The sequence below is a fragment of the Enhydra lutris genome, unplaced genomic scaffold, assembly GCF_002288905.1.
Source record: "Enhydra lutris kenyoni isolate GAN:26980312 unplaced genomic scaffold, ASM228890v2 scaffoldscaffold17, whole genome shotgun sequence".
NCBI classification, from domain to species: Eukaryota; Metazoa; Chordata; class Mammalia; order Carnivora; family Mustelidae; genus Enhydra; species Enhydra lutris.
In genome coordinates this window covers 42,941,881-42,965,107 of record NW_019154101.1, presented here as the reverse complement: position 1 = coordinate 42,965,107, position 23,227 = coordinate 42,941,881, and the positions used below count along the sequence as shown (strand labels likewise).

The following is a 23,227-nucleotide window of genomic DNA, read 5'->3' as shown; positions in this document are numbered from 1 at the left end:
GGAAGCAGGCTCCCTGCTGAGCAGAGAGCCTGATGTGGGGCTCGATCCCAGGACTCTGGGATCATGACCTGAGCTGAAGGCAGAGGCTTAACCCACTGAGCCACCCAGGCGCCCCTTAATTATTATTATTATTAAAGATTTTATTTATTTATTTGACAGACATAGATCACAAGTAGCCAGAGAGGCAGGCAGAGAGGCAGGCAGAGAGAGAGTGGGAAGCAGGCTCCCCGCTGAGCAGAGAGCCCGATGTGGGGCTCGATCCCAGGACCCTGAAACCACAACCCGAGCTGAAGGCAGAGGCTTAAACCCACTAAGCTACCCAGGCGCCCCTTAATTATTATTTTTAAATATTTATTTATTTGCACAAGCACGTACACGCTAGCAGGGGGAGGGGCAAAGATGGTAGGAGAGATAGTCTTAAGTAGACTCCGCACAGAGCATGGAGCCTAACGCCAGGCTCAATCTCACTACCTAAGATCACCATCTGAGCTGAAACCAAGAGTCAGACACTTAGCCAACTATTCCACCCAGGCACCCCTCATCAGAGAAAAATTTTAAACCTCCGTAAGAAACCCTGTACCTTTCAGCTATTCAGCTATCATCCCCCCTCCCCCTCCCCCACTCCCATTTGCCACACCACACTAGCCCTAATCTAGTCTATAGATTTTCCTGTTCAGGAGACTTCACACAAATGGAATCACATAGTATGTGGTTTTTTTGTGACTACTTTCACACCATTTTTAAGACCATCAATGTTGTAGCATATATCAGTATTTCATTTTTTATGATCTAATAATATTCCACTGAATAGATATAACACTAATTGATTATCCATTTGTCAGATGATGAACATCTGGGTTGCTTCTACGTTTTGGTTACTATAGCTACAATGAACATTCATGTTTAAGTTTTTGTGTGTTTTTATTTCTCTTGGATATATATATAGGAATGAAATTGTTGGGTCATATTATAACTCTACATTTAATTTTGTAAGGAACTATCAAACTGTCTTCCAAAGACAGCAGCTGCACCATTTTACATTCCTACTAATAATATAGGAGTTTTTAAAAAAAATATTTTATTTATTTATTTGTCAGAGAGAGAGAGAGAGAGAACACAAGCAGGGGCAGTGGCAAGCAGAGGGAGAAACAGGCTCCCTGCTGAGCAAGGAGTCTGACCCCACGACTCCAGGATTATGACCTGAGCCGAAGGCAGATACTTAAGCAACTGAGCCACCCAGTCATCTCATATATGAGGTTTCTAATTTCTCCACATCTTCACCAATACTTAATAGTATCTAACTCTGTCTTATTTTTTCTTTGACCCAAGTATTAAAATACTAAAGCTGAAAAATAATACAGGCTGCACTTAGTGATTACCCACTTTGTCTATCTTCATTCCATTTCCTGCAAAATGAAATAGACTGAAACGTGAGTTAGCAAATATTTACATTACATGTACTTTTTTGCTGTAACTGCTGTATTTCCCCTTTCTGTCATTTATCTTATACCTTCCAAAGGGCACAAAGATCATCAATCTGAGGCTAATATCAGATTTATGCAGCTAGTATGTCAAACAAATAAAAACTATTTTTATAAAACTCAACAATAGCATTCTGAGGTACTAAAATAAGGTGGTAAAAGTATCAAGACTATCTTCAGCATTTTTTTTTTTTTAAAGATTTTATTTATTCATTTTAGAGAGAGAGAGAGTGCATGATCAGGGATGGACAAAAGGAGAAAGAATCTGAAGCAGACTCCGCACTGAGTACAGACTGTGACATGGGGCTCAATCCCACAACTATAAGACCACAAACTGAGGCGAAACCAAGAGTTGAACGCTTAACCAACCGAGCCACCAAGGTGCTCCAGCATTCTTAATTTTTGAAAGTCCTTTCTGAATTCACATAATATCTTTTATGTCTTATTCTGGCTTTTTCCTCCAAAGCAAATGTATTAGATTTATTCACAGCTTAATAAGCAAGGCGCATGTCATAGCATATTATGGATTTTATGAAGTAGATTATTTTACTTTTGGGATGGAGAGAAAATTACAAAATTGATCTGATATGAAATTTAAGTACTGGAAGAGAAACTAGATTTCTCTAACAAGTGCTAGAAATATGGAACTTATTCAAGGGAAAAAAATTCAATTCATTAGAACTGAATGGAAATAAAAAAGTAGAGGTTGGACTAGCACCCTTCTTCCCACTGAAACATGAAAGAGAGTGAAGAATAAAGAACTAACCTCTCATTTGAATGTCAACAACTATTTTGGAGGAAAAGGCTTTAATTTCTGACTCTCGCTACTTGATCTCTATCTGCCCATCTATAAATTGAGAAGAATGAACTAATTTGCCTTAAAGATCTAAGAGTGTCCAACTACTGTTTGTGTCACATTTAACTGCCTATGAAATAAGAATAAACCCAAGTTGCTATAAATGAAAAACGTAGACCTTGTACTACAGTTTTTTTGTTTGTTTTTTAAGATTTATTTATTTATTTATTTGACAGAGAGAGAGAGAGAAAGAGAGAGACAAAGAGGGAACACAAGCAGGGGGAGCGCAAGAGGGAGAAGCAGGCTTCCTGCTGAGCAGGTAGCCTGATGTGGGGCTTGATCCCAGGACTATGGGATCATGACCTGAGCCGAAGGCAGACGCTTAACAACTGAGCCACCCAGGCGCCCCCCTTGTACTACAGTTTTAAACCTTCTTTGGGGTGTAGAAAGGCATAAGGGAATTTTTTGGAATGATGGAAAAGTTCTAAATCTTGATTATTGTAGAGATTATATGACTATATACATTTATCAAAGCTCATTGAGCTATACTTATAAAATGGGTGAATATTACTGTAAATAAGTCATATCTCAATAAATCTGACTTTTAAAAAAAGTGTGCTTTGAAATCTTAATCCTATGTATAAAAAAACCAATTTATTCTGAATTCCTTGATTCTTTCAAAACACTTAGACACATACCTGTATGGTGCATAGAACTTAAATATTCATTCTGTAGGCCATTTTCACTTTTAGTCCTATCAACAACTTTCTGGCATGTAGATTCTCCTTTATTCGATTCTTCATTTTCACTTGCAGTATGATTTATTTTTTTCAGACTACATTTCACACTGCCTATGTTTCTCCGAGAATGAGGGTCACTTTCTTCCTGTTCAGCACTTGAATCAATTCCAGCTACACAATGTTTTCTGTTTAGCATCTTCTTAATTACAGGCTTGACAGAAGAGTTTTGTGAACAACTGTCCATTTCACTGGCTGAAGGAGAAGAAATACAACTGTCCTCTACAGTTGAACATTTTTGCATGACTGTATTTTCATGGTAATGAGGATTAGGTTCATACTTTGGTTTTTCCAAACCAGGGAAACAAACAACAGCCAAAAACCAGTGTGCACTGTAAAAAACAAATGAAACTACTGAATATATTATTAGGAGAGTTTATTATATTTGGCAATAAGTATCAACTGACATATTTTTTCTAAAGTCAACAAACTTATAAAGAATGCCCGATTTTTTCAATTCTCAAATAAAGTCACTTGTTTATATGATCATTAATAGAATATAATGTCTATTCAAAAAAATAATTTTTTTTTAGAATTATGTAGCCTGCACTCACTTTTGCAAATAATCCCTTGAACCTTTATTGCTTTTTGAATGAAAAAATTCATTCTTACTTTTAGGTGATTTAAGAAAATATAAATTAGATCACTGTAACTCACCATTCCCATTTCCCTTGACCTATTCATGTCAAAGGACAGGAAACTAGCTCAAGATTAAACTATTATCAGAAGCCTAAACAGCCTAATTTTGAACATTTCCAAATATTGCACACATAAAACTTAAAAAACTTTTACCCCACAACTGTTTTTCTTAAGAATAAGGTTAGGCATCACTTGATGTTGAAAATATTAAATAATTCTTTGTCTTATGCTTATTGAGATGTATATAATTAAAATGAAATAATGTACCTATTTTTTAAGCATTATTATAAAACCTCAGAATTAGTAGAGTCCCAGCTATCAGGTGTGTGCTCCTGATTTAGCTAAATTCAGGTATCATGGTTTCTAACAATAGGTTAGAAGCCATGAGTAAAAAGCTGTACAGCTAACATTGGCTAATACTCATTTAAATTTTTTTTTTTTAAGATTTTATTTATTTATGACAGTGAGAGAGGGGACACAAGCACAGGGGAACTGGAGAGGGAGAAGCAGGCTTCCCACTGAGCAGGAAGCCCGATATGGGGCTTGATCCTAAGACACTGGGATCATGACCTGAGCCAAAGGCAGACACTGAACAACTGAGCCACCCAGGTGCCCCAATATTCATTAATCTAATGAGGCATTTTATTAGGGGCTTACTATATCCTAGACAGTGCTATATGCTAAGATACAATGAATAGGCTACAGATGTCAGAGAACTTACTGGCTGAGTACACTGTTTATCATATAACAGGGTATTCAACAGATGTTTGAGGAGTGAAAAAACATATTATCTTAACATGAACAAGTTATTCTATATTTTCACTTTTATAAAATGTTAAATTCCTCCAAAGTAATATGAAGAAAACTAATTATCTCTTCATCAGATAGCATGAATACAAGGGTGACAGAGCCTGGCTTCGTCCTCAGCACATTAAAGGCCAGATGGAGGAATGCTTCACTCCTGTTCTTTATAAACCCTTACTGTCCTATGGACTTAGGTCAGACTAGGGTAGTAGAAAGAGCCACATACCATCTTTCTCACTTTATTCCAAGTTTGGCTAACTGTATTTCACAGCTCAATGTCAGAAAAGTTAAATGTGAAAACATATGTTTAAAAAATTGATTAATATGGTATAATATAGTTCTCAACCTGAAGGTACAACACAAGTTCTACCACAGTTTTTAATATTTCTTAGCTATGACAAATATGTATAAGGCATAAATTTTCTGTTATATACCTAAAAACTAAGAAAAATTCTTTCTTTACCTAGCTGAAAGGAGAAACTTAAATCAGCTACATCTGAGGTTATTCTCAACCACTAAGTGACAGGATTTTGCTTTTATGAAAAAAAGATTTTAAATTTATTTGACAGAGAGAGACAGCGAGAGAGGGTACGCAGTCATGGGGGAGCTGGAGAAGTAGGCTTCCTGCTCAGCAAGATTCGATCCTAGGACCCGGGATCATGCCCTGAGCCAAAAGCAGACGCTTAATGACTGAGCCATCCAGGCGCCCCACGTGATCACTTTTAAGAGCAGCTACACATTGACCTTAAACCACCAGTGGGAGAAGAGGCTAAAACAAGTAATTTCACTTAAGATTGATCGGCTCTAAATGCTGACATTTTTGCCTTATCAATTTTTAACAAACACCTTACAAACTTTAAAGTCTAAGAAACTACCACTACCAAGAGAATTAAAACAGCAAAAACACAACAACCTATCTAAAATGATTAGTAAACAGAACTATTTGTGGCTTTAGCTCTTCAAAAAGAAAACAAAGCAAAATGAGCCCTCAGAATTTGGAGGCTTTTTTCCCATCTACTAAGGGCACTGGTCTTTTGCAGAATCCTTTACTGACTCTGTATCTTTGTTCATTCTCTTTCTTTCACCAAGATAACTAGAAGCATTTATCATAGCCTCAATCCACCACAGATGCACTAAGAGGAATGTGCCTCTATTGCTAGAGTATGTACCTTAAATTTTTATAATTCATTTCTGAAAAAGAGCTCTCTTTGTTTATCTTCCCTTTCACCTAAGCAGGCAGCTCATATGTTACTCTTTATGACAAATTACTGTCAAGACACCTTATTTTTGAGAAATGAAATTAAGAAATGAAGAAATTAAGAATTAGTTTTAAACTTGATTTTAAATTATGACACTTTGTTTGACTTAAATATACAGCTCTGAATAAGTTGGGCTTTATAGCTATAACCAGTGTTTTGACCTAACCTACCTATCTTTGGCTGGGCTCATTAGAGAGCACAGGTCTTATGATTAACCTGATTTTTAAATAAACAGAATTTGATTATACTCTTGAGTGACTCTGTTTTTCACAGTAAGAAGGAAAAAAAAAAGAGCACATTCAGAAGCTAGTCTGGCACAAATAGGCTTATTAGACATAAACAATCTTATAGAATACCAACCCCAGACAAACTTACTCTGCAACTGTGATAAATTGAGACAAAGAAAGGACATTTCTCAGTTTTTCTAAGTAGAGACAAACAAGGTCACAATGCAACAACAACAAAAAGACAAATATTCCCTACTTTTTGCTAAATGGGTAAATGCTACTTCTTTACCCAAACAATTGCTTCCTTACATCTTCCCCCACTGACCAAACCAAAGGTCAGGTGCTTTCAAACACACTTTTACTGAGAGGATTCATGGTTGCCCACGGTGTGTTTTCTCCCTTGATGCAAGTAATAAACCCAAGGTGTATTCCTGGGAGTTTTTGGCCAGAAGGCATAGGAAAACAGAAAAATGAAATATAAAATCTCTCAAGTCTAAATTGTATACTACTACTATCCTACACATCATTGTCTCTCTAGTCACTGTGGGAAGACAAAATATTTAAGCACCCCATTTACTTAGAAAATAGTTCAAAGTAGTCAGCATGGTTTTCAATTTGAGTACATGACATACATTTAGCCATCTTTTTCTCTTTTGGTTAAGAGCCAAAGTGTTTTCAAAGATTCAAAATCCATGTGACCTAGTCATCATTCTGCCTAAAGAAATCTGTTCTCTAGGATGTTTGATAGACCACTTTTTAAAAATGACGTTATTCTACATTGATGAGTAAAACAAAATTAGAAAGATTTCTTGCTAGTATTTATAAAATTCAACATCTTACATGATTCACTAAGAAACTGCAGTAATTTCATAAAAATTGCAGCATAAATATAGCTACATACACAAATTTCAGAAAGAAGTTTAAAAATGAATTCTTCAACTCATAAACACATTTTCTAAAAACAGCCTTCACATTTACATAAAGAAAATTATTACTCACGCTTCATTAAGGGGTACAAAAATAAAATCCTTCTCAAAAATATCTACATGCCGGGTCCATGTTTTTACTCTCCCATGTCGCTTTTGCTGTATTCTATAAGACAAGAGATAAACTATCACTTCCTGAAATGTTTCTAGTGCTTCAGCTTATATGCAGCCATTTATAGATTATGCAGACTAAGATGTTAACAAATAAAACAGTGTATAAGATGATTTAACAAGTCAGGGAAAGAAAAAAGAACATCTCAGATGGAGCTAGGAATGTGTGAAACTGCCCATCACTGAATCTGCAAGAAGGAATTATTTAATTCCTGCTTCTACTTACTAGGTGAACCAGTGCTACTATTTTTATTACTACATATTAACAACTATATTGAGAAATGTATTAGACCATGGCCTTTAACGACTGAGGAAAAGAGAGCACGAAAAATGAGCATTACATAAGATGAAATAAAATAGACTATGAACCAATAGTCAAACCAATCACTATCATCAACTCTAAGATGTAAAATTAGGAATCATTGAAACAGTAGAAAATATTATTTATATTATCCACAATAGCCATCAATTCAAGACAACTGATAGCCCTTACGGCATCCTGTATACATCTTTTAACCAAGTATCAGTGCAAATTAGGGCTGGATGCAATCACTATAAGGACAGGAATTATAAACAAACTAATTGAAGGCTAATACACAGAACAGTATTTCCTTAACTTGCTGGAGCAGTATTATCCAAAGAAGTTATCAAAAGTACAGATTCATAGGTACCTCTCTTAAGTATTAGGAATGGAACATCTACGGTAAAACAGAGCAATCTGTACTTAGTAAGTATCCAAGTAATTTTTTTTTTAATTTTTAAATTATCAGGCATATCTGGGAATTACTGATTTAGATATTGGACAAAAAACCTTTATGAATTCCAGGTATTCTTGAAGTTTTAGAATATTATGAATTTTATTAATTTTGCTAATTGGCAATAGAATTAAAAAATGTTGCCTTAATACAAGTGCTTTTTTCATTAACTTAAACTTGAGTGAGTTACTACATCTGTTAAATATTTTCAGAGCTTGACTTACGATAGATTAGTTGTTTCATGAAGATTTCTTCTTTCTCTCTGATTAAGGCGTTTATAGAAAAAAGAACTGAATATATGAATTCGGTCAGCTTCTTCTTTCTTCAGTTTTTCAAGCACCAAATATCTATTTTATAAAAAAATCCAAATATAATGAATTTAGCTGTTTATACTAAAAACAGTCAGTAATCAAATATCTGTTAAGTTAACATCAACCTTTCTTAAAACAGATTTTATTAGCAAAATTTACTACATACTCTAGGCAATGCTAACTACTGGATTATTTTCAACAAATGAAATGCTTGAGAATAAAACTATGATTTGCAAGATCTGATCTTGAAGACTCAAATAAATAAAATAAAAAATGAAGGAGAAATAACAACCACCAAAGAAATAGAGAATAGTAGGAGAAAATTATGAAAAATTATGTCAACAAATTGGACAACCTAGAAGAAATGGGTAACTCCTAGAAATATATAACCCTCTAAAACTGAAGCAAGAAAGAAAAGAAAATTAGACTGATTACCAAGAACAAAACTGTAATCAAAAAGTTCCCAACAAACATCTAGGACTAGATGGTTTCACTGGTGTAGTCTTCTAAAACTTTAAAGAAAAGTTAGTAACTGTTCTACTCAAACTATTCGAAAAAATAAAAGAGAAAGTAAAGCTTTCAAATTTATTCCACAAGGCCACCATTACCCTGTTACCAAAACCAGATAAAAAACACTACAAAAAAAAAAAAAAAAAGAGAGAGATTGAGAGAGAGAGAGAGAGAACTACAGGCCAATATCTCTTATGGAACATAGATGCAAAAGTCCTCAACAAAATGTTTGCAAACCAAACCCAATGATACGTTTAAAAAAAATCACTGACAATGAGCAATCTGAATTTATTCCTGGGATGCAAGGGTAGTTTAATATTCACAAATCTACCAACATGATACATCACATTAACAAGGGAAAGGATAAAAACCAGATGATCATGTCAATAGACGCAAAAAAAGCACAGGATAAAGTATATTATCCATTCATGATAAAAACTCTCAACAAAGTAAGTTTAGAGGGAATATACCTCAACATAATAAAGGCCATATGTGAAAAACCCAGTTAACATCGTATTCAATGATGAAAACAGAACTTTTCCTCTAAGATCAGGAACAGAACGAGGAAGTTCACTCCCAAAACTTTTATTTAATATAGTACTAGAAGTCCTACCCACAGCAATCAGATAAGAAAAAAAATTAAAAAGCAGCCACATTAGTAAGGAAGAAATAAAACTTCCACTATTTGAAGATGACATGATACTATATACAGAAAATTCTAAAGACCCTACCATAAAGAGGCACCTCAGTGGTTCAGTTGGTTAACTGTCCAACTCTTGATTTTGGCTCAGGTCAAGACTGAGCCCACATGCCCACATCGGGCTCTGCACTGGGCATGAAGCCTGCCTAAGATTCTCTCCCTCCCTCTGCACCCCCCTTCTCCCTCCATCCCTAAAAAAGAAAAAAAAAAGACTCTACCAAAAATCTAGTAGAACTGATAAATGAATTCTGTAAAATCACAGGAATGAATTTAATCTATAGAAAACTGTTGCTCATACACTAATAATTATGTAGGAGAAAGAAAAATTAATAAAATACCTAGGAATATCTTTAACCAAAGGAATGAAAGACACATACTCTGAAAGCTGTTAACACTGATGAAAGAAACTGAAGATGATGCAAACAAATGGAAAGATACTCCACTCTCATCGATTGGGAGAACCAATAGTGTTAGAATGTCTATACTACCCAAAGCAATCTACAGATTTAATACAATCCTTATCAAAATACCAACATTTTTTACATAATTAGAATAATACTAAAATTTGTATGGAACTACAAAAGACTCAGAATAGCAATCTTGAGAAAGAAGAACAAAGCTGGAGTAATACAATCTCAAATTCAAGAAATACTACAAAGTGGTAGTAATCAAAACAGTATAGCACTGGCACAAAAATGAACACATACATCAATGGAACAGAATAGAGAGTTCAGAAATAAACCCACACATATTAATCTACAATAAAGGTCAATTAATCTACAATAAAGGAAGCAAGAATATACAATGGGGAAAAGAGTCTTTTCAACAAATGATGTTAGGACAACTGGATGGACCACTTTCTCATACCACACACAAAAAAATAAACTCAAAACAGATTAAAGATCTAAATGTGAGACCTGAAACCACAAAAATTCTAGAAGAAAACATAAAGCAGTAATTTCTCTGACATCAGTGCAGAAACATTTTTCTAGATATGACTCTACAGGCAAGAGAAACAAAAGCAAAATTAAACTACTCGGACTACACCAAAATAAAAAGGTTTTACACAGTGAAGAAAACCATCAACAAAACAAAAAAGCAACGTACTAAATGGGAGAAGATACCGTATCTGCAAATGATATATCCAATAAGCAGTTAATACCCAAAATATATAAGGAACTAATACAACTCAATATGAAAAAGAAAGAGAAAAAAAACCCCAACCAAATCAATTAATGGGCAGAAGACATGAAGAGACATTTTCCCAAGGACATACAGATGGTCAACAAACACATGAAAAGATGTTCAACATCATTAATCATTGGGAAAATGCATATCAAAACCACAAAAAGGTATCACTTAATACCTGTCAGAATGATAAAATAAAAAAACACAAGAAACAACAAGTACCGGTAAAAATGTGGAGGAAAAAGGAACCTTCATGCACTGTTGGTGAGAATGCACGCTGATACAGACACTGTGGAAAAACAGTAGGAGGTCCTCAAAACTTAAAAACAGAATACTCTATGATCCAGTAATTTCACTACTGGGTATTTATCCAAAGAAAATGAAAACAACAATTGAAAAGACATATGCACCCCTATGTTCATCATAGCATTATCTACAATAGCAAAGACAGGGAAGCAATCCAAATGTTTAGTCATATGTGAATGGATAAAAATGTGGTGTACAGACACACAGACACACAGACACACACACACAAACGGATTGCTCCTCAGCCATCAAAAAGAATGAGATCTTGCCATCTGCAACAACATGGATGGACCTAGAGGGTACATGCTAAGTAAAGAAAGTCAGAGAAAGACAAATATCATATGATTTCATTCATGCGTGGCATTTAAGAAACAAGACAAACCTTGAGAAAAAGAGACAACCCCCCTCCTCTACTATTAAATATTAAGAACTGGTGGTTGCCAGAGAAGTAGGTGGGCAGATAGATGAACTAGATAATAGGGATTAACAGTACCTTTATCTTGATGAGCACTGAGTAATGTATAGAACCGTTGAACCATTATACCATTATACACCCTGAACTAATACAATATTGTATTTAAGAAAGTCACAGTGAAAAAGTTTGTTTCCTACTTGAAGAGTTAGAAAATAACATGCAGTTCTAGTAACAGTTGAATTAGTTATTTTAATATAGTTAAGTTTAAGAAGAAAGTCTCTTTTTAAATTAACTTCTAAGCATGTCATGAGACATATAAACATAATATAAATATATTTATAATATAAACAGATTTTTTTTTTTAAGATTTATTTTAGAGCAAGAGAAAGCACTAAAGCACTAAAGTGCAAGTGGAGGTAGGGGGAAGAAAGAGAGAGAGAGAATTCCCAAGCAGATTCTCTGCTAAGTGGGGTGTCTGATGTGGGGCTCAATCTCAGGACCCTGAGATCACGACCAGAGCAGAAATCAAGAGCTGATGCTCAACCAACTGAGCCATCCAGGTACCTTATAAGCATATATATTTTTTAAAAACCACGGATTTTGTTAGGTTTCCTTTTTCATTTGGAATACTGATTTGCAGAAAAGCAGAACTTTTAGATAATGTAACTTTAATGTAGTTTTAATTAAAGTGCTACTATAATATCAAGGGGCCTCCCAAAAATGTAAAGACTTTCAAAAGTATACACAAATACTATAAAATCTCTATCACAGCGTACAAAGTAAAGATATAAGTATGAAATATAATAAGCTACAATGTAAACAAAATACAGGTATTCAACTTATTTTTCAGATCCAACTATATGCTTTCAGAACCAAAAACTATTTTAAATATCAAAAATTAAATAAGTTAAGGGCGCCTGGGTGGCTCAGTGGGTTGGAGCCTCTGCCTTCGGCTCGGGTCATGATCCCGGGGTCCTGGGATCGAGCCCCGCATCAGGCTCTCTGCTCGGCGGGGAGCCTGCTTCCCTTCATCTCTGTGCCTTGCCTCTCTGCCTACCTGTGATCTCTGTCTGTCAAATAAATAAATTAAAAAAAAAAATCTTAAAAAAAAAATTAAATAAGTTAAAAGTAAAAGGATGAAAAATACATACCATGCAAACAAAAGCCAACAGAAAACTGCAGTAACTATATTCATGGTGAACAAAGGAGGCTTAAGAACAAAGACATTATCAAGGATATAGAGGAACATTACAAATGATAAAGGGTTGATTCTCCAAGAAACATAAACTTGTAAGAATATCCAAAATATATAAGGCAAAATGAATTTGAAAGGAAAAGCAGACAAACCATTATACTTCGAGATCCAAGTATGTGTGTGTGTGTGTGTGCGTGCTTTATATATATATATATATATTTGTTTTTGTTTATATATATGTTTTATAAATTTTCATATATAAATTCATATATAAATTTTCATATATATTTGTTATACTTGTTCTATACAACCTTCTCAAGTACACATAACTATCAATAACTGATAGAACAAGCAGGCATAAAATCAGTAAGGACAAAGATGAGCCAAACAGCCAAATAACTTGACTAAACTGACATTCACAGAACACTTCATCCAACAACAGTAGTACTGTCCTGCACACTCAAGACTTTGTTTGGTTTCTTAAGAAAGTATACATTAGAATTAAGAGATAATCTTTTTTAAAAATTATGATAAAAATGCGTAACATCAAATTTACAATCTTAGCCATTTTTTAAAAAGATTTTATTTTTAAATCTCTACACCCAAAGTGGGGCTCAAACCACAACCCCGAGGGCAAGACTCATGCTTCACTGACTGCACCAGCCAGGCACTCCCAATCTTAAACATTTTTTTAAAAAATTTTAAAATAATTTCTACACCCAATGTGGGGCTCAAACTCATAACCCCAAGATCAAGTGTTGCATGCTCCACCAGCTGAGCCAGTTAGGCGTCTGCCACTCTTAACCATTTTTATGTGTAGAATTCAATAGTGTTAAGCATATTCACATGGTTGTGAAACAGATTTCCAGAACTCCATCTTGCAAAACAGAAACTCCATACTCATTAAACAATTCCTTTTTCTCCCATCCCTCAGCTTTTGATGACCACCATTTATTTTCTTTTTCTATGAATATGACAATTACAGACACCTAATATAAGTGGGATCATGTTTTTGTGACTGGCTTATTTCACTTTACATAATGTCTTCCAGATTCATTCATACTGAGGCATGTGACAGATTTCCTTCCTTATTAAAACTGATTAATATTCCACTGTATTTATATACCACATTTTGTTTATCCATTCATCCATCAATGGGCATGTGAGTGGCTTCCACCTCTTGGCTACTATGAACATGGGTGTGCAATTATCTCTTCGAGACCATACTTTCAATTCTATTGGATATATACCTAGAAGTAGGACTGCTGGATCACGGGTAGTTCTATTTCTAATTTTTGAGGAGCCACTATACTTTTTCCCTTAATAACTAAACCATTTTACATTCCCATCAACAGTGCACAAAGAATCCATTTTGCCCACTTTCTCAGAACACTTATTTTCTTTCCTTCTTTTTTCTTTTTTAGCAACACTTATTTTCTTTTCTTACTTCTTTTGGATAGTAGCTATCCAAATGGGGATATATATTTTATATACATATATCTCCAAACTCTTTGTGGGTTTGACTTTTATTTCCCTGATGAATAATATCGAAAATTTTTTCATACACTTGTTGGCCATAGGTAGGAGATAACATTTTTTGTCTTAGCTATGAAGAACTTTGAACTCATTTTTTTAAACTCTTTCTTGTATGTGTTTGTTAGGTTTCAGAAGACTCTAACATCTGCAAAGTTAAACATTTAAAATCTATGGCAGTTTCTCTTTTTTTTTTTTAAAAAAAAAGATTTTATTTATTTGACACAGAGAGCGAGAGAGGGAATAAGCAGGGGAAGTTAGAGAGGGAGAAGCAGGCTGAGCAGGGAGTCTGACGCGGGGCTGGATCCCAGAACCCTGGGATCATGACCTGAGCTGAAGGCAGATGCTTATGACTGAGCCACTCAGGCACCCCTATGGCAGTTTCTCTTGCTAGCAAATCAATGATACATTTTATAATTTACTGAAACATATTCCATTACTATCAAATCTTCAAAAGGAAAAATAATACCTTTGAAAATGGTATATAATTGGGGCACCTGGGTGGCTCAGTGGGTTAAAGCCTCTGCCTTCGGCTTAGGTCATGATCCCAGGGTCCTGGGATGGAGCCCTGCATCGGGCTCTCTGTTCTGTGGCGAGCCTGCTTCCTCTCTCTCTCTCTGCCTGCCTCTCTGCCTACTTGTGATCTCTGTCTGTCAAATGAATAAATAAAATCTTTTAAAAAAATGGGATATAATTAACATAATTAGAATATAGTATTACCCCCAAAGTGAAGTATATCCTGTTGGTTGATGATGTTGACCTTGCTGATTTTGTTTGGTTGTTCTATTAATTGTTGAGAGGGGAACTGAAGTCTCCAGCTGTATTTGTGGATTTGTCTGTTTCTCTTTTTAGACTGGTTCATTTTTGTAGCTCTACCTATTTTGTAGCTATGTTGTATGGTATATACCCATTTAGGATTGCTAAGTCTTCTTGGTGGCTCTCTAGCCCCAGTAATTGTTGTTTTTATGTTTATTTTCTGATAACAATATAGTTAACTCTTGCTTTAATATCTGCTTCATATCTTTTATCAGACTTTTATTTTCAACTTATATATATTATTATCTTTGAAATTACGTTTTTGTAGACAGGACATAATTGGGCTATGGTGTTTAATTAGTCCACTACTCTGTTGATCTTGGTCTTCTTTCCTTTTTTTTTTTTTTTTTTAAAGATTTTATTTATTTATTTGATAGAGAGAGGGAACACAAACAGGGAGAGGAGGAGTGGGAGATGTAGGCTCCCCACCGAGCAGGATGCCCAATGTAGGACTCAATCCCATGACCTGAGCCAAAGGCAGACACTTAACGACTGAGCCACCCAGGCACCCCTGATCTTGGTCTTCTAACTGACATAAATAGTGCATTTATTCTTTTTCTTTTTATTTTTTTTATTAAATAGTGCATTTAAATTTAATGTAATTAGGGGTACCTGGGTGGATCAGTCAGATGAGCATCTAACTTTTGATTTTGGCTCAGGGCATTATCTCCAGGTCATGACATGGAGCTCCACCTTGGGCTCTGTGCTCCGCGGGGAGTCCGCTTGAGATTCTCTTTATTCCTCTCCCTCTCTCCCTGTCCCTCCCCACCTCAAATACATAAATAAATAAGATGCAGTTAGTGATATGTTCTATCTTCTAGATCACTGATTCTCTGTCCTCTCCATTTTTCTGTTGCGCTTATAGAAGCTTTTATTTGTTACTATAGTTTTAGTTCTAAAAATTTCCACTTTTTCTTCTTTATATCAATTTTAAGTAAGTTTCACATATGTTCACAATTTTTCTCTGAATTTTAATAATGGATGCTTTAAAATCTGTCATAATTCTAATTCTAATAATTCTAATATCTGTACTGTCTTGGTGTTGACTATTTATATTATGTTTTCTCATTCCATTTGAGATCTGCTTGTTGGTGAGAGAAGTAATTTTAGATTGAAAGATGGGCATTTTGAGTATTATGTTACAGGACTCTAGATGTTATTTAATTTTCATGCTTTAGGAGGCTTCCCTGGTACCACCACCTTCTAGTGGGTATAGTGGGTTCCACCTCATTACTGCCAGGTGGGGATGGAAATTCAGGTTCTCTACTAGGCCACTATTATGAGAGACAGAGGGGCTCTGTGTTACAAGTAAGGATGGGAGTCTCCCCACTAGGCCTCCGCTGATACCATCTCTGCTGGACAGAGAGAGAAAAGAGTATCTCATTATCCCCCAGGGACTAGGGTAGAAGTCCAGGTCTACATTTGACTGGTATTAGCTCAGGGTCACTGGGACCTTAAAGTTATTCTGAGCCTTTATCTGCCCTAACTTCTGCTATACAGAACCCACTTAATGTATCCTCCTTTAAAGCTTTCAACTCCCTTCAATTTCATGACATAACCAACTATGGATACCTCTCAAATCCTTCAGAATTTATTCATGAGAATCTCTTTCTTCCCTAACTCTCCAGATTCTGTCCTTTATAGCTTTTTCTCATTCTTTATTTCTACCTAAGCAATTTTACCCATTCTCATAATTAAACTACCACTTGCAAAATAAAGCATCCTAATTCTATATGTCTCCAGGCCAGAACTCAAATGACCTCCAGAACCATATACTCAGCTGTCCCTTTTGTTGTATCACAAACATCTAAAAGCAAACTCATCCCTTCCTCCAACAAACCTGTTCTGTTTTTGTTCATTGCTTCACACTCAGTGAGAAAATCATTTCGCAGGTCTCACTAGTCAGAAAGCTAGGATTTCTACCAACCATTCCTCTCCTTCTTGGTATCCATTCACTCAGTTGCTAAACAACTCTACCTCTAAAAAGAATATTTATTTCCTTTTCACTCTAATTAAAATGCCTTAATGAGACTTTTTTTTTTTTTAAAGTAGGCTCCATGCTCAGCATGGAGTCCAAGGTGGGGCTTGAACTTATGGCTCTGAGATCAAGACTTGTGCTGAAATCAAGAGCTGGAACCAGCTGAGCCACCCAGTGCCCCTTAATCAGGATTCTTGTATCATCTTAATTAAATTTCCTTAAATCATCCCTCATCTAGACATCAACAATAATTCTTGTCAAAATGATCTTAAGGAAAGCTCAATTATGATACCACATCTCTGATCAAAACCTTTTACTCTTTGTAACAATGTACTCTTTTGCCCAAATGGCTGGCTGCAACCATTAGTAGGTTATGAAGTCAATTCAGCAGCTTTCAACAACCAGTTCTTCAGAAAAAAGTTTTATGAAATACATTTGAATAAACTAGAAAATACTGGCAAGTGCTGGATACACTAATAATTCTGTTTTGTTTCATATACACACTCCTTTTATATCACAAACCAGTAAACACATACAAATTTATACATGTATAAACACACTGCACATACATGTATATGCATGTGTATACTGGGTCATGATGTAAGCTCTTCCAGGAAAGAATCTTGGTCCCTTCTATTTTCCAACCCCCAAAGAGAATGAAGCACTGTTTTGCTGCTGTGTCTACACCATGTTAATACTTCTGTCAATGTTTAATCCTGTATTTGTGTTCCCTATAAGACCATAAATTTCTAACACAGTATGTGGTACATAGCTGGCACTAAATATCAAGTAAAATCATACTTTTGTGCTTGCTCAATAGTTTATTACCTAGAGTAGTAACAATTTTTTAAAGGCCTAAAATAGTATAACAATAACAATAAGCCAGCATTTATGAACATGCAGCATGGGCCAAGTATTTTCTTAACGCTTGACATGTATTATTTAATTCTCATACCCTTTTAGATGTTACTACTCTTCTCACTTTTTTTATGAGAAAACATAGGTAGAGACATTAAATAATTTCCCAAACATCACACAATAAGTTGCAGTGATAGAATTCAAAACCCAAACAGTTCTGATTCTAGAAAACAAAGATATACACTACAGAATGTTAAAAGATATGCTTAAAGAAGGTAGAAAATTAACTTACTTCAAATAAAAGTCTATAATAACATCATTTAAAAATTCTCCTTCACTTAGACAGTGCAGGTCCTCATTAGTAACAGAGATACCTCCCTTAGCTGGAGGTGGTGGATATACTATCAACCTGTAAAAAAATAAAACAAACAAATTAAAAAAAAAACACAAAAAACACAAGCAAATGAGCAAATATGTATGTGTGTGTGTATGTATGTAATTGAAATGTAATAAAAAAGAAAACAAATTTAAGAGCATCGCAAACGTAAATCAATACTCTCACTTTTCTACAGGGCCCATGAAGATGGTATGATTCTCTCCAGTTTCTTCATCATCATCAAAAAACTGGAATTCCTGCTTGTTTTTAAGTTGTATTTTAGATTCAAGGGACACCTGGTAAAGGAAATTATCAGTTTACAAAATCAATTGGGAAAGTTTTCAATAAAAAAGCAAACACAAAGCAAGAATACAATTTAAAAAAAATTTAAATGTGAATTTAAAAAGTATATATGATTTTTAACAATTAAAAATAAGAAACAGGCAAAACTAGGGCCCACATTCTTTGTGTGTGTACTTTCTATAACAGTGATAGTCTTCCAATTATTGTAACAATGGTTTACTGGTATCTTGTCTATGATCTCTATCATCCTTATGAAATTATATCTGTAAATCCAAAGAACAGATACAGTGGTTTCTGATTCTGGGAGTGGAGCCCTTCCTAAGTTCAATGATTAGGCAATCCATGGGGTATGAGAGCAGAGGCTTAGGGAACATAGTCCAATGAGCTTCAGCTCCCCAGAATGAAGTCCTTAAGAAAGAGCCTTGCGTTGAAATTTTATTCTATTACAGCTGTGTTATGGCTTCAGTTGCTCTTTTCTTCCTTATCAATAACCTCTTGAGGCAAGTTCTGCAAAAGAAGAGGAATGGTTCCCCTTTCTTCTGTTCTTTTCGTCAACCCACAACTGTGTGAATAGCTCTTCTCTGGTGAGACTTTGCTCAGCTTCACCAAGACTGTGCCTTGGATAGACCTATTTCCAATTTTTAGGCAGGATGAAAGATTTTAAGTACTTCTAAATAAATTAAGACAGTAAAATTCAGTTGCTGGGTTAGGGGACAAATTTGTGTTATTTAATGTTGTACTATGTGTTATAAGAGTACACAGTTTTTGACTTCAGAGTTACAAACTATATGATTAGTTATTCTAGAAATGGATAGATATGTTGATAGTCACAATCAAATGGCATGTATTCTTTGTTTCCCAAATTCCCAACCATGTATGCACATGTTACGTATAAATGTACATCAAGGACCAAAATTCCTTTATCTGTATTGAAGTCAATGGCATCACTGGGAACCACTACCAAATTTAAGAGTAACAATCAATTTGAATGTAGCAGTATATGAACATGTATGTTCAGAGTGGGGGCGCGGGGTGGAGAAAAAAGGATGAGAGAGAAAGAAAAGATTAAAAGGTAAGAATACAGTATGGAAAGGAACTAACGCTGCTTCTGAAACTTATACCAAGTACTGTTTGTGTCATAAGTCATCTACCCGCCATTAATGTTTTGACACATAGTTTACAGATCACATATAAAAGCAAATGATTCTGAAATGGAATCAAAAAGATCTAACTCCAAAATGAGCAGTATGATAATGAAACATATTTCACTTTAAAGTTACCCATTATTTAAAAAACTAAAAAACATAATTACATTTTTAATTTTGTTTTCTTTTTGCACACAACTTCCTTTGATGCTCTCTTCATAGGTTCTTGTACAGGCAACAAGTCTGCTATTGGCTTCTTCAAAGGGAATTTTCGCAAAAAAATTGGACACATTATTCTTTATGCCAATGTCAGTAATGATACTTTCAAATACCATATTTGCCTGAGGATCAAGGCCATTTTGAAAAATTAAGATTATGTACTGTTCTTCCAAATCTGAAAAGAAATCAATATAACTTTAAGTCTAAAAGAAAAAAAAATGGGCAAATAAATATTAGAAAAAGAGTAACAACTACTTGTTTCCAAGGGTATCACCAGAAATCTGGTGTAAATGTTCAAATTACTGTTTGATATACAGTGGATATGTAACAAATACTGGAATAAAGACCAATGACAGTGTCACCTAACAATGTCACCTAAAAGTTATTAAGAAAAAGGAACCAGAATATATTACCCTAGCAGCAAATTTAAGAACAAATCTATTCATGGATGTAACTAATACATTTCATCTAATAGGATCCATATACAGTTTTAAGTATATTTCAATTAACATTTTTGTCAAACACAAATAAGAAACTGCCAGGTTTATTAATAGCTCTAGAGAAATTAACTGGAAAAAACAAACAAACAAAAAAAATCAACAAAAAAACCCCCCCACTATTGTTCACTAATGTACCTAGTCTTGCAGCTACCATTTATTCATCATTAAGCTAAAGCAGCAATTACTGCTGAAAGTATTTACTTTACAATTAGTCATGCTATGTCATAAACATCAGAAGCGAAGGGAAGCAATTTGGAGAACTCCATCTATTATTGCAGAGGATGAAGACTTATTATAGGAGCCAGCAAACTTCCTATTCAAGATGTTTCAAGGATTTTAGAATTATATGGTTGATTTACACTTAGTACTCCTACCAGTACATTAAAAATTTTCATTTTACTCAGATTACAGTGTTAAAATAAGGAATGCAAACCTTTTTTGAGTTTTAACCCATTTTGAAAACCTTCTAAATGGGTAAACCTGGGTTTCATCTTTAGAAATTCCACTTTCTGTGGGCTTTTCCCCTCATTTATAAAATGGTAATTTTATTATATAATATATATGTATATAAATATAGATACATAATTATTCTTTTTTTTTTTAAGATTTTATTTATTTATTTGACAGACAGAGATTACAAGCAGGCAGAGAGGCAGTCAGAGAGAGGAGGAAGCAGGCTCCCCGCTGAGCAGAGAGCCCGATGTGGGGTTCGATCCCAGGACCCTGGGATCATGACCCGAGCTGAAGGCAGAGGCTTTAACCCACTGAGCCACCCAGGCGCCCCAGATACATAATTATTCTTACAAGATCACTGTAAGGACTGTAGATAATACACATCTAAGGCATCTATTAAAGCACACTCACACTGTGCTATACAATGCACTGTATTATTATAAGGTGTTCTACAAAACTTACTTGTTAATTTATTTGTTCCCTTAGAATCATTCCAAACTTTATCCTCCATATTCATTTGCAGTTGCATGCTCAGCTTTTGATAAACTGCTGGTATTGTCTGAAGAAACACGACTGGTAATTTTCGGACATTACACCATTCACATTTAGTTAGATCAGAGGTATTTAAAGTAATCCCTACAGGATCTTTTTCTGGTTCTGGGGGAAAATAAATGGAATTGGAAAAGGAATCAATTCTTAAAATCATGAACGGAGGAAACTGTAAGGAAATACAAGTTTAAAGTTAACCACGTATTTGCTACGCTCTAAAAATATTAAGTGTTGTGAGAAATGAAAAATCTTTAGAACTATCTTAAAGAAGCTTCTACATGTTTTCCAAATGAAGAGGATTCTAAAGAAGTATACTTATAAAATTAAACACAGGTTTTATGATGTTACAAAATAAAATTACACTATTAAAATACATGCCCTTTGTTAAGAAATATGTAATAACTAATCATCTTCATGAACTCTATGAATATCATTTAATATTTTATTCCTGCAAAGTGTTTTATTGTAAAGAAAGCTTTAGTGAGTAAAAAGACATAAAACAACTTACCTTCTAGCTGTATCTTGATAAAATCTAAACAAAACTAAAAAATAAGATAAATTAGTACCAATCACAGACTTACGATGATTTTGCTACAAATACCCTAAATGACACATTATTTGAGAGGCTACAGAGGGCAAAAAAATGAAACCATCTACCATGTACTTAAATATGAGATATCACCCCCATGCCAAATTATCTTTCAGAAAGGCAAGTTTCACCTTTTTATTCAAGCACTTAGAACATTTCTTACATTATCGGTTTATTTCTTAGAACTTCAAAGAGATGTTGACTGAATATCACAACAAAATCCTGAATACTCCTTACCTAGATTCACTATTAAAACTTTGCCACACCTACTCCCCATTACTCTATGTACATACACACCTCCCTTTGTTAAAGCAGAGGGCATCATGATATTCCAACCCCAAATCCTTCAGCATCTATCTTCCAAGAATGACATTCTCCTACACAACCAACACAGCATTACCACACCTAAGAAAACCAAGATTAACTCTATCCAACAAACACTTCTTTTTTTTTTTTTTTTAAGATTTTATTTATTTATTTGACAGAAATCACAAGCAGGCAGAGAAGCAGGCAGAGAGATAGAGGAGGAAGCAGGCTCCCTGCTGAGCAGAGAGCCCGATGTGGGGCTCGATCCCAGGACTCTGGGATCATGACCTGAACCAAAGGCAGAGGCCTTAACCCACTGAGCCACCCAGGCGCCCCCAACATACACTTCTTATTCAAACTTTCCCATTTATTCAAAATTGTTCTTTATTGTGTTTTATTTTACTTTAAGATTTTATTTATTTAACTGACATACAGAGCACAAGCAGTAGGAGCAGGAGAGGGAGAAGCAGGCCACTGAGCAGGGAGCCCAACATGGGGCTCAATCCCCAGACCCTGGGATCATGGCCTGAGCCAAATTCAGATGCTTAACTGACTGAACCAACCAAGCACCCCTTTTATTGTGTTTTAACTTCTCCAATCCATGATTCTGTCAAGGTTACATTTGTCTCTTTTGTCTACCCCTGTCAGGACCAGAAATAAGCCTTCTGTTCTTCATAACATGACCTTTGAGAATCCAGGCTAGGTTCTGCAAAATATACAACATCTTGAACTTGTGTTGCCTCATTGTAAAATTCAGGCCACACCTTTCCACCTAATACAGCATACAGGTGATGTTTTGTACCTCCTACTACATCATACTGGAAGGAATATGATGTCAGGCTGTCCCATTACTGTTAACAAACTTAATCACTTGGCAAAGGCAATGTGCCAGGTCTTTCCGCTGTTAAAATATACTTTTCTCTTAGTAATTGAATAGTAATCTGTGGAGAGATACTTGAAAGCTTGTGAATATCCTGTTCCCTAATAACCTTTCTGCTAATGGCTTTAGAATCCACTGGATATCTTGCCTCAATCAGTTATTATTGGTAGTCTAAAAGGTGATTTTTAAATATTTTATCTATTTAAGAGTGAGAGACAGAGATAGTGATAGAGAACATTAGC

At 34.9% G+C, this 23,227-nt stretch overlaps 1 protein-coding gene across 6 annotated transcripts in view; it reads right to left on the bottom strand.

Annotated features, from left to right (window-relative positions):
* The window catches only part of LOC111147534 (SUMO1/sentrin specific peptidase 6), a 124,807-nt gene that overhangs the window by 10,923 nt on the left and 90,657 nt on the right, over nt 1-23,227 (bottom strand). For all 6 annotated transcript variants that reach the window (XM_022503604.1, XM_022503608.1, XM_022503610.1 and 3 more), the window contains 8 exons: nt 21,719-21,752; nt 21,124-21,318; nt 19,657-19,883; nt 18,228-18,337; nt 17,958-18,074; nt 8,080-8,202; nt 7,003-7,095; nt 2,976-3,406 (listed from right to left, as the gene is read on the bottom strand). In XM_022503604.1, the coding sequence (XP_022359312.1) occupies nt 2,976-3,406; nt 7,003-7,095; nt 8,080-8,202; nt 17,958-18,074; nt 18,228-18,337; nt 19,657-19,883; nt 21,124-21,318; nt 21,719-21,752 (1,330 nt within the window). The remainder of the gene's footprint in view (nt 1-2,975; nt 3,407-7,002; nt 7,096-8,079; nt 8,203-17,957; nt 18,075-18,227; nt 18,338-19,656; nt 19,884-21,123; nt 21,319-21,718; nt 21,753-23,227) is intronic.